Here is a 14916-nt window from a genome sequence, read left to right on the forward strand (position 1 = left end):
GTATTACCACCTCCACCACCCACACATATAAACAAAGACATTAACAATGTAATGGGTCTGTGTGATTTCAATGTATCAAAAAATTCAAATTCTATTCAATTAAACGGGATATATATTTAAAGTATTTAATTCAAGGTGCCGATTTTACATTTGCCATTTCATATACTCATACTCGAACATATGTCACAAATATTACGGTGTATACTAATCTACGAAAATTTTTTAATCATACAAGAATTTCAAACTCAAATTTACCTAATCAACTTCAAGATATATTGCAATAATTTTCCATCTGTCAGATAGATTGTTCTGCAAAGGACACTAGCAAAGTGAAAGGATTAATAGAATTATGTTTTATTTTGCATGCAGCTTTTTTTACTTTTTAATATGCTTAAGTATGTGTTAATTCCTTTGTACTCAAAATTATACATGTAATTGACCTATCTCATATCATAGTGCTATTTGTACTCATATGATCAAGTGGATGGAAATAAATCTTATCTTATCTTATCTTTTCCTGCCTTGATAAAAGTACAAGCTAAACTGTGAAACTCAGGGCATTTATAAATATAAATAAATTCAATAGGATTTGGATAAATTGAAATTTTTCATGTCTAAAAAGAAAAATTCACACGTATAATTCCCAGAGCCAATAATTCACGGAATTCACGGTGAGTAGCCACCCTGATAACACATACTCCCTCTGTTCCATAATATGGTATAGAAACATGCTTTTTATGTTGTTCCACAATATGGTATAGAAATGTTAAATTTGAAGATTGTTCCACAATATGGTATAGATATGTTACATAGTAAACCATTAGAGGGTTAGGTATAGGCTACAATGTGGTTTACAATTTCATACTCAAAATGATGCATTTTATTCCACATTATTTATTCCATTTTCCTTGAATTGGAGTAGGAATTGTAGAATGGCACTATGACATTCGGCTGTTGATTGTTTTGCTTTGGTGTTTCTACTCACATTTGCCTCGGTTACTGGTGTGTTTCCTCGTCCTGGAATGCCACAACGGGTGCCCACTTGACTGACGTCCATACTCCGTATCTGCCTCCTTTGCATGGCTTGTAGTACGCTCTGCACAGTGAACATCTGAAGGATCGCTTCAGTACTGAACACACAATCATATCCGACCACTACTCGGATGCGCATGCATAATAAATCAGCGCATTCATCCTGTGTCTATACCATATTATGGAATGGAGGGAGTATTATAATAGTTCTAGATTAAACATATATTTCAAGATAAACAGTATTAAAGACAATATCCGTTCGATACTGTGTTCAATTTAAGTACAAGACCAATCCTCGCTGAGATTACCCATCTTGAGGATCTAATCCTATTCTTCGTCTTGGCATTCAAGATGCCATATCAATTATTTAAAAAAAAATCATGTAGAACCTCTATTCCTCCCCCCCCCCCCCCCGCACACACACCCTCTATGTCTCCATATTCTTTGCTTTTCATCACAAACAAACATATGGGACTTGTTCAATTCTAGAACCTAGATTTCTTGGGGTCTTAGGGCATATTTTGCCACGTACAGTATCATAGCAACTTAATCAAAATTGTATCTGGTACACTAGTTATTCTGACATATCAAGGATATGCCCATCGAGCTGTTAGTATGCACAAACTTATGTTTCTAGTTTGTTTTAATATTTTATACAACAAAATAATATGTAAGTTCTACATATGTATTAAGTTACATCAAATTAAAACGGAACTGGATGTATTGGGTTATATTTATGTATGTGTGTGGTGACAACCCTGTGTAGAGGTCGAGCAGGAGGTAAGGAAGGAAACCCCTACTGCATAATGGACTCGCCCTAGATAGTCACACGTGAGCACATGATATGCGTAGACGGTCGGTGAACAGTGTTGAAACACCCACCATATAGTCCTGATCTATCACCATGCGACTTCCATATCTTTGGTCCATTGAAAAAGGCATTGAAGGGTCGGCGCTTCCACTCGGAAAATGAAGTCATGGAGAATGTTCGCAACTGGTTCGGATTTCTGCCAAAGGAGTTCTGCGAGCAGGGTATTCACCGCTTGGTGAAACAGTGGGACAAGTGCTTGTGTAACTTTGGAGATTACATTTGAAACAAACGTTGTTGATTTAATTGTGGCCCCTGTTCCATTTTTATTCGATCCACCCTCATATTTACTTCAAGATATTTGAGATGAGGCAAAAACGAGACCATCTTCTATAATGTTGGGACGATCCCTGCAATATATCCCCTCACGATATATACTTTCGTTTACACATTTCTATTAGGCAAAGTAGCCAAAGACTTAATCCTAGACAAATAATTAGATCCCTTGGTTTAAAGTGGCCTCACCTTCCGACACGAACACATATATGGAAGCAGGCTCGGCATTCGCTGCTATGCAGCTGTAGTTGCCGGAATCCGAGTACTGGGCATTTTGTATCGTTAGTCGACTGTGGGTCTTCGCCCCGGGCTCCGTGGAAACCTCTATGCCCCGGTGATTGTCGTAGTTGATCATCCGGTCATAGTGGTACCAGAATACATACTGTGGGGGCGTTGGGCTCTGCAACGAAAGAGGTGTATCCAGATATTATGTTACGTTTGTCAGGAGAAATATGGTTACATGCATGTCTTAACATTTGCATAACTTCTTACACAAATATATAATAATTCCGTGTGTCTTTCCTGCAAAATTAAGATATTAATTTAAGAAAAAAAAAGTATAGTGTGCTTCAAAATGATTTCATCTGACTTCACGTGATCATATACATGGGTAGACAAAACTAAAAATAATTTGAGTGCTCAGGAGGTAGCATTTTTTTTTCAAATATGTGGTAAGAAAACCCATGAATTCAACTAAGATAAACGTAACCTTAAAACATCTAACTTATTAATTAATACAGGATTGGATTAAAAGTAATTAATTTTTGCACCAGGGAACTCCATATACACCCGCTGCAAAATGACTTCGGACCTCATAACAAAAGCACAAAAAAATTACATCTTTATCAAAGGCCAGAGGCTAAGTCCTGAATCAGTAACTTGTTGATAAAAGCAAGAGACTTGGTAGGATTAATTATTTTCAGTCGAGTAGCCAATCGACGGCCGCCATCTTGAAAATAATCCGCCATATTTTATATTTTTTGATTTCATATATCTTCTTGGAAATGGTGTCTCCTATCAATGTCCGGTCTTCTCAGAAATGTTCCAAATAGTGTAAACTTTCATAATAAATCAATAAATCTATTTTTGAAAAATTAGAAAGATTTTCAGAAAAATCTACAAAACATTTTATGGGAATAACTGCGAGTTGAAAGTCTTAACAATGATCCTTTTTTAAAAAAATTATGTTCACTTGTTTGTAAATTGTGTTTCTCTTAAAATGTTATTTAAGGTAAATTTATAAATCTAGAAAAAATAGGGATTCAGTTCGTCTAAAGACTTCTAATAAACACTAACTAATCTTACAAAATATGCCATTGTTTGTTTCGAGACTTATCAGTTAAGACTTTCTGAAAAACTTGTATTTCTTATTTTTCAAAAATAGATTTATTATGAAAGTTTACACTATTTGGAACATTTCTGAGAAAACCGGACGTTGATAGGAGACACCATTTCCAAGAAGATATATGAAATCAAAAAATATCAAATATGGCGGATTATTTTCAAGATGGCGGCCGTCGGAGCGCAGATATCGATTGGCTACTCAACTGAAAATATCTTTAATGGTAGAACAATTAATCCTACCAAGTCTCTTGCTTTTATCAACAAGTCAATAACTCGGGACAGCCTCTGGCCTGTGATAAACATGTAATTTTTGGTGCTTTTGTTATGAGGTCCGAAGTCATTTTGCAATGGGTGTACATGGCTCTAGTGGTAACAGTATCAATTACTATGCAATACATTCTAATATGTATATGAACGACTCTAACATATCGCAAAAATCAGCTAGCAACAGTGCAAAAATTTGTAATGGCATGTTTATTAATCTGGCTTAATGATACAGATACAGAAAAAACAAAAATAACAAATTAATATATATATATATATATATATATATATATATATATATATACTGTACTCATTATTTTTGAAGAAAAGGCAATGAAAATTTCCATAAGGGAACATGAAATATTCAAAAAGTATTTTTTAGACCTGAATATGAAAATTCACCTAGCATGGCGACCGGGTGTTCAGTATTTGTCTACTCCCTGGTCATGTGGCAAGTGTTATGCCAATTTAATGGAAAACTCGCATGTGACAAAATAAGGTCACATAAAACACTTATGAAGTATTATGTGAAATGTGATGAGTTTTTCTTCAGATTGATGTATCACTCTGACCTTGTGCACTCCAATATATACACAACAATTTGAAATCTGATCAATCATTTTGAAACCCCTTGTAGAATATTTCAAAAAGAAATTTCACTTGTTTATCATTTACGGTAGCCACAATAGAGTGTTGTAAGAATTTGTTGTTCGCCATGTTTTCAACTGGAGATACTTTTGATACCTGTTAGTAAATTTGTGTAACATTTAGCCCTGTCAATCATGTTTTGTTGAATTATTGTTTTAAGTCCACTTTAAGCACATTAAGGCTAATCGAGACTGGACCTAAAGTGCCTTGGATGATCATGTTTTGTATTTGAAATTATAGCTATATATATTTCTGAACATTTATACAACATTAGCATAAAATGCAGGTAATATATTTATTCAAATTTACACTTTCTTTCCCCCAAAACATAGCAGAAACTATGGATGCATTTTTTAACATATATACAAAATGTTTGTATCCAATGTGTTATGATATCTATTACCATGTCGGTTAATTCACTTCACATTTGAAGGGTAAGGGAAAGAAGAAGGAATGTCACAAAAATGCCTTTTCGAGAAAACGGCGCTTTAATGTTGGGACATTCCTTGTACTTTCCCAGTTCGCCGCTTTTTACATGGATATTTCGGCACGTATGGAATATTCCGTCAAATAGTACCCAGAACCACCAACAGAACGAGCACTCAAAAAAGTGCAAAAACGGACATCCCTTCATTTGTACTCATCGAACTAATCACGATGATGCAGGTGAGTAGAATGTGACCAACACAAACATCCATGCCTGATCATGATTCGACCCTTGCATCTATGACTTCATGACACGTTTAGCTGACCACACTGCCACAGAACCCTTCAAGGTGTTATGCTTGTATCGGAAACGATGGTTACGTGCAATTCTTAACATTTGCATAACATTTTTTTCATGCCAATAATAATTTTTATATTAGAAAATATATCTACATAACATTTATGCTACATTTTTATATAGAAGGCATTGAATTTGTAGAATAAATTAAAATTAGCGGCATGCACATTTAACATTCATGTGTAATGCAATAATTTTTCTTACACTGTGTTTACAGCATCATTCAATAAAATTATAAAGCATATTACTGGATTATGAAACACAGCGAACATTAATACATCAATATTTCGAAAGAAAAAATTAAATAAATTAAAATCAATTTATAAAGTGGCCACACTTGAGGTGAGCAGTGAGTTTTATATCACATGTAAGAATATGTTAAAAACATGTGTGCAATAAGTTCAGATCATGGGAATCTCTAACATCTGAAATTTATAATAGTACGATTTCATTTTCATCTGCTGTGCAGATTTGCCTGCCTATTTCTTCACTTGACAAACGACACAATAGTACTGCCCATACTACTTTCATAATATGTATTATTTTACTAAATAATTTTTGAAGTTTTCAAGTGAAAATAGGAGCTGAAGTCTGACAGCTTGACTTTCAAATACGCAGGTGTGAGGCTCTTATGATTAACAAGATTGCCTTCTTGAACACTCCAAAGTTGTAGAGAATATTCATTTAACCAATAAGCATATGCGGTAACATTATAGTATAAGGGAAACGGATTTTTTCAAATTTACAGGAGAAAGTACTTACGGAAATCATTTTATGTAGCGTTGTGGAAGTTCGTGAATCTAGTTTTGATCCATTTTAATGCGAAAACATGTCTTTTTCTGCGAAAATCTCTGTCCGACACGCTGTTTCTGCTGCCGCCATTTGCTTTCTGGTTAACACTTTACTATGCCGGAGACGGATTTATTCAAATTTACAGGAGAAAGTACTTACGACAATCATTTTCTGTAGCGTTGTTGATGTTCGGGAATGTAGTTTTGATTCATTTTAATGCGAATGCGTGTGGTTTTCTACGAAAATCTATTTCCGACGTGCTATTGCTGCTGCCGCCATTTGCTTTCTGCACGAGAGCACAATACGCGATATTGCTGCTGCTACAAGCCGATGTTGTCCGTATATGCTAAATTGAACGAAAGGAGTGCTAATGGAACCTAACCTAGTAGGCATACCTCGTCCCCGTGATGGTTCGTGAGGCTATCGTGAATTTTTGGGCTAACATCAATGGTTTTGGAGGCTACCCGTGGATGGTTTGTGGGAAATAAGGAACAACAGTAAGTACTCGTTAATGTAAGAAATAGACATTATTTTCGTTAGAAATTCATTATTTCACCTTAGGAAATGTACCGCAATGCAGAATAGTACGTTAGCAATGTAAAAAAGTGCGAAATATATGATTTATAGGTGTTTCCCTAATACTATAATAGTACCGCATATGCATATTAATTTGTATTTTCAATGAATTAAAAATACAAAACTTTGTTACTTACGTGAAATGAGTATCTATTTTGTGCAACGACGTTTCGGAAACAACTGTTAGATACTCATTTCACGTAAGTGACAACGTTTTGTATTTTTAATTCATTGAAAATACGAATTAATATATATAAGTGAGTAAGTCGCACATATCGTGAATTATGAAAGCATATGCATGCCAAGAACTGGTAAAAATTGTGTGTAGATATTTATGGTGTCTACTTTACCACTTCTTTACTAACTTTAGTAGTTTACCCTGAAATTTCATAGAGGGTTGTGATTATTGGAAGGATTTTTATGGAATTACATTTTTTCCTTTGTATGTAGCCAAAGCAAATATGATAAATGCTGGCGAATTATGCGGTTGGGAATGATATGTATGAATTTCATGTTACACATTTGTGAGTCACTGTGCGGAGGTTTGGAATAAGGAGTATGGGGAAGACCACAGAAAAGATATGCAAAGTGCTTAGGAAAGTGGGCATTAAAACTTACAGGAAGGGAGGGAGAAGCATCTTAGGAATAGCGAAGAATGCAAACAAGAAATAGGAAAACAGAGAAGAGGAAGGGATGATCTACGAAGTGAAATGTAAAGAATGTCAGAGTGTGTACATAGGAGAAACGAAAATGAGGCTGAAAGACAGGTTGAAACAACATAGGGATGATGTACGACTTAAGAGAGAGAGAAATGCGATATTTAAACACACGAGAGAAACAGGACATGGCATAGAGTGGGATGAGGCTAAGCAGATAGGAAGGGAGAAGATAATGCTAGTGAGAAAATGGAAGGAGGCCAAGGAAATAGAGAAGAAAGGTGAAGAAGACACAATGAACTAGAATGGGGGACTGAAGTTAAACAAAGAATGGAAGAAGGTGTTAGACAGAGTGGAAAGGACAAGAGAGAAAGAGGAGAGGAGAAGGAAGAAGAATGAAGGAAAAAGAGCGTGAGATAAAGAGTCCAACCACATTCTAGATGGAAGTAAATATGTTTAGCCTTTTAGGTGAAAGTACAGTTGCCACGGGAAAGCCACCTGCTAGAATGTTCCAGAACAACTTTCTAATAGTCTGGAAGGGAGCAATGTTTGTGTATATATATCGTCCTGTTTTTGAACCTTGTTACATTTGTACTTGGTGCAGAGTCTGAAGAAGACCTTGCTAGAAGGTTGAAACGTTACGTTTAGTTTATGTTTTATAATAAAATGAATTACTGCCTTGGTCAGCATATTGAGATTTTTCTCTAAATGGAGTGCAATATTTCCTGTTTAGTATACACCCACCCTTCCCCGAGTACACCACTGCACCATACGTATTCTTCTTCCGACTCTATACATATTATTCAACACTACAGATGACAAATATATATTTTAACCAACTATAAAATTAAATTTATTCACGGGATCATTAAATTGCATCTCTTACCTTTTCGATAATGCAGACGAGGTTAATGGTGCTACCCTTATCGACGTGGTATTCACCATTACCAAGTATAAATGCCTCTGGAACGACAACGTGTATATTGACGAATAATGAAAGAAGTCCTATTCCAGTGGTCACCTGGAAAACAAATACAATTTTGAGTAAATGCCTTAAACAACTTATGCTCATGGAAACATATACACAGGATGAATCTGTAGTTTTATGTCAAATAAAATGCAATAATTGTATTGTTTTCTTTTCATAAGTCATTATCGAGAGAATAATATCACAGACAATAACACAGATAATATCAACAGTAAACAAAATACACCATAAAAACTACACTTATTATCAACTCGCTGGATACACGCATAAATACTACACGTAACATACTTTCTATGTAAAAAGTGTAAGTATTTTGTTGCTCAAATAAGAAAAGAACCACAGCAAAACTCTACGATAAGATACATCTGTTTTCATGAGCCTTACAGCCTTGTTTAAATCGAAAGATTTTGCAAGTTCTTTTATTATATTGAGTTTTAAGTGCACTTTATGCACAGATAGGCTAATCATTACTGGATCTACAGTTTAAAGTGGGATCTGAACCACTATGTGTCTCCACCGGATATCGAACCCGCGACGCCTTGAATTACAAGGCGGAGATGCAACTACTGCGCCATTGGGGAGGCTCTAGATAAGCAAGTTCTTTCACAAAGGACAGATTACAGTGCAAAAGGTTTAACCTAGCACGGCTCCCGCCAAAACCTTCTCTGTCGTCTACAGGACGTTGTTGCCAATGATTTCGGCGCAAGCGAGCAAACGTAGCGACAGGGCGGGCTGCGAGCGGTAATTTTGGGGTGCAAGCACAGACGTCTCCACCACCAGAACATTCACGTCCTTGACAACGTGGCAACAAAGGACACGCCAAGGAAGCGGCGACCGCTGGTAGGTAGAGGGCAAAGCACGTGCTGTCTCCAAGGCTTCTGCCAATGGTTGAAAACACTCACGTGACGCGCGGGAAAGTTGGCTAGCAGAAGGAAATCTACGGTTTGGCGCGAACTGTGCCAGGTTAAACCTTCTGCACTTTAGATAAAGCACACAACCTCTCATTACCAATTCGAAGGTAACACTTGATTTGACACAAACAGTCGTTGATGCGGGTATGCACATTTCAATAACACGAAGCTTATATGTTTGTAAAAGGCACTTTTGAATGTTTCAACCATTGCAAGCACCTGCTGAAGGGTCTTCATTTTAGATCATTTCTGCCTCATAGTGTACCATAGCTCTAAACTGTCGAAATCACAACAGTAGGCAGCGGCGAAAGATTGTAGTTTTTCGTGCTTCAGAAAAACGGCACTAACTTAATAAAGTAGGCATCAATTAAACAACATCACCATTGAATAGAAATCATGTTAATGATACCATTTTTTTCTTTCATGATGAAATATCTTCTGTTTTCTTGTTGAACGACTGGAATTCAGAAGTTAGGGCTAAAAATGGGGAGGATGCGAGAAATACCATCCACTCTCAAGGAACAAAAATATTTTCACTACAAATTCACCTCCACTAGGAGACAAATATATGGACAAATATGGACGCTGAGCATCTTGATTAGAATGAAAATAACTGCTGAAGATTAAAATTTTATTTCAGAATATATTATGCATAAATACTGATCAGAATTGGATCAATAGTTTTAGATGGGCTTCAAAGATTGATTCTCCTGCACGGAATCAAGTTTGGCAAGTATATGGTGGTACTGCAGAAATTATTTTCTAACCTCACAAATTAAAATTAATTAACATGTAGGACTAGGGCTGCGAGTAATAAAATTGCCCAAGCGTGCTGATCTTAGCACCGTATTGCAATGTTTACTTGATTGGAATTGCATTAAGGCCCATTATATGCACAGAGGTTAATCGGGACGAGAGCGGCAGCTTCTAATGGAATTGGATTGATTTTTGAAGTGCACTTCATGCACAGATAGATTAATCGGGACTGGACCTACAGTTTAAAGTGGGATCTGAAACACTGTGTAATGTGCCTTCACGTCGGCTGTCGAACTCTGGACACCTTGATTACAAGGTGAAGGCGTTGCCATTACTCCATCGGGGCATCCCTTCTAGAGGAATCCAAACAATTTAATGAAATGTTACCTCCACCGGGGCTCGAACCCGGAACCCCTTCATATCAAGGCAGCAATTTTATCGCTAGAATATAGGGGCTGGGAGGCCAATTCTAATCTTTCCAATGCTTAGCATTTAGGAATTAGGTAGTTTGTGTCTTCTTTGATTCTTTACCTTGGTATTTCTCCTCCTCAAATATTTGCAACGATAAGGATAAATATAACGATGAGACCAATGAGAGAACATCGCAATTGTCAGTACTCGAATGAGGAACTAACGAACAGAAAAGAAACAAGACGCTTCTTTAGATTTTGAACATCGTCCTACTTATAAGAATTCATTTGTCACACCTGTTAGACCTATTCCGAAATATAGTGATTCGATTTACAGAGGCTAATAATTGAGCACATTTAGCTGTATATGGCAACAACAATCAAAGGACAATCTCACAGCCACTGAATACGTCCACCTACCAGTCAGGCAGCAGACAGACTTCGTAGCAAGTTTGGCGACTCATGATTGGCCAATTCCTTAGTACAAAATGATCAGTGGGCCCTTGATTTTAAACACATCGTTTTACTATAGAAAATCTACTTTAACATTATACTTGCCCCAATGGAAGATTTATAATGGAAAATGTAAACTTTACTTTATACGTTTTCGGTCGAAATGCGTTTACCGTACTACAAAATTCTAGGGGGGGCTTCAGGTGGGCTGAGGCCTGGTTTGGGGGGGCATCAGCTCCCCATAGCCCCCCTTGTAGCGCCGTCCCTCGACAAGGATGTGGAAAGCAGACATTTTTTAAACGTACCGTTCCAGCATTCACTGGCTAAGGAGAACTCGGAAACCGTCAGTGAAGATGACCGCATGTGGGATTTGAACCTTCGACCTCTCTAACACGACAGTTGTATTTGAATTACATGCAGTTATTGATACATACCTAAGATCACATAGTAAATACATAACCAGTGGTGCAACAGCCATTGATGGCCAGAACCACCAGTCGCTGTTGTAGGTTTCCATAACCGGGTTACGCTACTCGTTTGCAGCTCCCCAAATTCCTCACGACGGTGGATGGCCACCGGTCCCATACATTTACCGAAATCTCAGGAGAAAAGTTGTTAACTTCCCTCAGGAGACTCGAACCTGCGCGAGTCTCGTAGCAGTAGCCCAAGCCTTGTTTCTTAGACCGCACGACTACCGTGCGGGATCCTAACATTACATAAGACACGCAAAATCTTCACAACACCTCTCTAAATTCTCTACAAATTCGAAATTTATGGTCAATTTGACTCTAAATTTATCCGTATACCTACATACAAACTTACACTCCCTCTCCAATGAAAAATTCTGGATAAAACCTCGATTCTGATTCCATGCATTGCTTGTGTTTACCCCTTAAAGACAAGAACACACTTAATCAAGAAAATTGTTCTCAAAAGCGTGGACGTCGTGAAAAAAAAAATTAGCGGCAAGGTTTTACTCGGTCCATTTTTCATTTAAAATTTTTGAACTATCTTGTGTTCACCATCGAGGGGTGAGGGGAGGGGGTGGGTTCGAACGGAAAGAAATAATTTTGGGTGCAATTACAGATAGGAAAATGGAGCAAAATTATTATTTTGTCCTATTCCCTTTAGGAAAATGATGTCAACAATGGGGAAAGGGTGCCGATCCCCGCTCAATATGTCCATGAAGGGAGAGAGTTGCAAAATCACACGCGTTGAATTGTCTCATTCATACCGTGACGCTCCATGTTATACATTTTTTATTTTCTCGTTACGTTGTTACAGGGTGACGCAAACACACCATCATTTCCCACTAACCAAGATAACTGAAGATGTGTAATTGAATAGGTGCGCCAAAACATTTGCTATCTGCGCGAGTCACATAATTCAGGTAACAACAAAATCTTGAACTGTGAAAATAAAATAAAACATGTCCGTTTGAAAACATTCCATCTCAGTTGGTTTTAGAACCAGGGTTGTTGAAGGTCCAGGAATCCATGACTTCTAATGGGTTCTGTTGGGTTCCGCAACAGGACCATTTTCTCTCGCACAATTTAAACTCGGTCCAAGTTGCGTATTGTTCCAATGAGAAAAGATTCCTGGACGGTATTTGAATTGATCCGGGAAAAAGGTTCCTGGACCGGATTTAAATTGATCCGGAAAAAGTTCCTGGACCGGATTTAATTCATCCGGAAAAAGGTTCCTGGACCGGATTTAAATTGATCCGGAAAAAAGGTTCCTGGACCGGATTTAAATTGATCCGAAAAAGGTTCCTGGACCGGATTTAAATTGATCCGGAAAAAAGTTCCTGGACCTTATTTAAATTGATCCGGAAAAAGGTTCCTGGACCTTATTTAAATTGATCCGGAAAAAAGGTTCCTGGACCGTATTTAAATTGATCCGGAAAAAAGTTACTGGACCGGATTTAAATTGGTCCTAAAAAGGTTCCTGGACCGGATTTAAATTGATCCGGAAAAAAGTTCCTGGACCTTATTTAAATTGATCCGGAAAAAAGGTTCCTGGACCTTATTTAAATTGATCCGGAAAAAGTTACTGGACCGTATTTAATTCATCCGGAAAAATGTCCCTGGACCGTATTTACTAGTACATTGATCCGGAGAAAAAGGTCCCTGGACCGAATTGAAATACTTTACAGATAAAAAGGTTCTTTACGGTCCAGAACCCATTTACGCTTGCCGAGTTTCTCTCCTGGACCGGAATTGAATTTATTTAAAATTCCTGGACCTTTAACAACCCTGCCAAAAACCAATACTTAAACAAGTTATATAACTAGACTGTCGTCTGAACTAAACTCGCCATCTCTCTGATAAAAGCTGAAGCTGTAAAGAGACACTTAGCACATGTAAGTACAAAATACAGGACAACACACAAACCCAGAGAGTATTATACTGGCTGCTTTGGGTACAGACGGCAGAGCCTCGTAGGCCTGCACGAATTCACTATACAGGGTGAACTACACGGATAAGAGATTTTCTGGAGCCTTTTCGGAACTGTCGTCTCTTACACCCCTGATCGAAGTAATTAATAACACGAGATAAATTATTAGCACTACATTATATGAAGAAGCAACACCGTTTTCTGTGATTAGTAAAGAGCCTCTCCGATGGCGTAGTGGTAACGTCGTTGCCTTGTAATCGAGGAGTTCCGGGTTCGATACCCGGTGGAGGCACACAGTGTATCCGATCCCACTTTGAACTGTAGGTCCAGCCTAGCTGTGCATAAAATGGACTTAAAACACCCATACTCAATTATGATTACTAAAATGTTTCGCTAGATGTCACTACCGCTAGAATAAAGTAAGTTTCATCATTATTTAAGTAGGAGATTATCCATTTCTATATGTTATTGAAAATAAGAAGTTAGCATTCAGACACACAAATTAGCGAAAGACTAAGATTATACTCTTACATCCAGAAACAATTTTCTGCTTGTTTTGTTGAAAGTTATGCAAAATAGATTTCTTAATAAGAATTAGTTCCGGCTCAATAACGATTCGAAAAATGGTGAATGGAGCAGGCTTCATAAAAAGGTTATTATACATTATCCTGTATGTGTAAGAAAAGGTTTTTAGGTGTGTAAGTTATATCCTGAAGTACTAAACACAGACCGCTTATTAACGTTTCTGGATCTTTCACCATCTTTCGAACCATGACACCATAAATGTCCACCATTGTCTGTTGCCACACGACGAGATATTTTTCTTGGTGCAAGAAAATTCAGGTAATATTTTATGTGAAATGGAAAAAAATTGAAAAAATATCAAAATTCCAGGGAAATTTTCAGATATCGGCTTCGCACATTATATTCAATCTGTTCGAAGTATTTCGTAGTGTATATTATGCTCATAAAAATAACAGTTAACAGTAATATTTTAAATTCGATCTGGGAACAATCAATACTTACCTGTTATTTAATTTTTAAAATTATTGTAATACAACAACTAATATACACTTTCATAATTGCTGTCAGTCAATTATTGAGTTGTTTGCTACATGCCCTGCCCACGTAAGCCATGACTGCAATATTTTCACGTTTCTTTACTCGTGAATGCTTTTTTATTTGACAAAGGTTGGCTGTATGAATGAGCCGACAGACAGAAACACTCCTGTTTTAATAAAGATGAGTGTTATTACTGAGTGAAAATAGGAGAGGGGTTGTTTTTCAGAAGGGAACATTTCCAAAGTTCAAAGTTAGTACATAAAAATACACTAAATTGATTTTTCTTTTCACCTATAACTCGTTTATCATTGTGGGATATTGCTTCTGAAATTGAATTCGATTAAAGACCGTCTCTTCATTTATTTCACTTCATTTCCATCTTTCCTTATTCTCTTCAGATAGCGCTACATCCTAGGTCTTATGCAACCCAACTCGCATTAGTGTTGTGTGAGTTGCGTAGCATCTTGGCGCTTAATACATTTGAAATAAAATAATCATTTGGTACCTTCCGTTAAAGATATCAGTCAATAAACCTGTTGAACCGAGATTTGAAATTAAACTGTTCAGCATACGAGATGTTACAATGTGGTAAATTAAATTACGGATGATTTATGGCTGCAGATACAAAGAACAGCCAAAATTAAAATTGAGTTAATTGAAATGACACTAGTGCTTCCACTAGCAATTATATTACTAAAG

General features: G+C 37.0%; 1 protein-coding gene across 1 annotated transcript in view; it reads right to left on the reverse strand.

Moving 5' to 3' along the window:
* Positions 1 to 14916, reverse strand: part of LOC145979413 (lachesin-like) — a 287347-nt gene that overhangs the window by 14987 nt on the left and 257444 nt on the right. Inside the window, exons 5-6 of the mRNA XM_083112296.1 lie at positions 8127 to 8261; positions 2366 to 2576 (exon numbers count right to left, since the gene is read on the reverse strand). Of these exons, the coding sequence (XP_082968422.1) occupies positions 2366 to 2576; positions 8127 to 8261 (346 nt within the window). The remainder of the gene's footprint in view (positions 1 to 2365; positions 2577 to 8126; positions 8262 to 14916) is intronic.

This window comes from Lepisma saccharinum, chromosome 26 (assembly GCF_977018435.1).
Source record: "Lepisma saccharinum chromosome 26, izLepSacc3.1, whole genome shotgun sequence".
Taxonomy (NCBI): Eukaryota; Metazoa; Arthropoda; class Insecta; order Zygentoma; family Lepismatidae; genus Lepisma; species Lepisma saccharinum.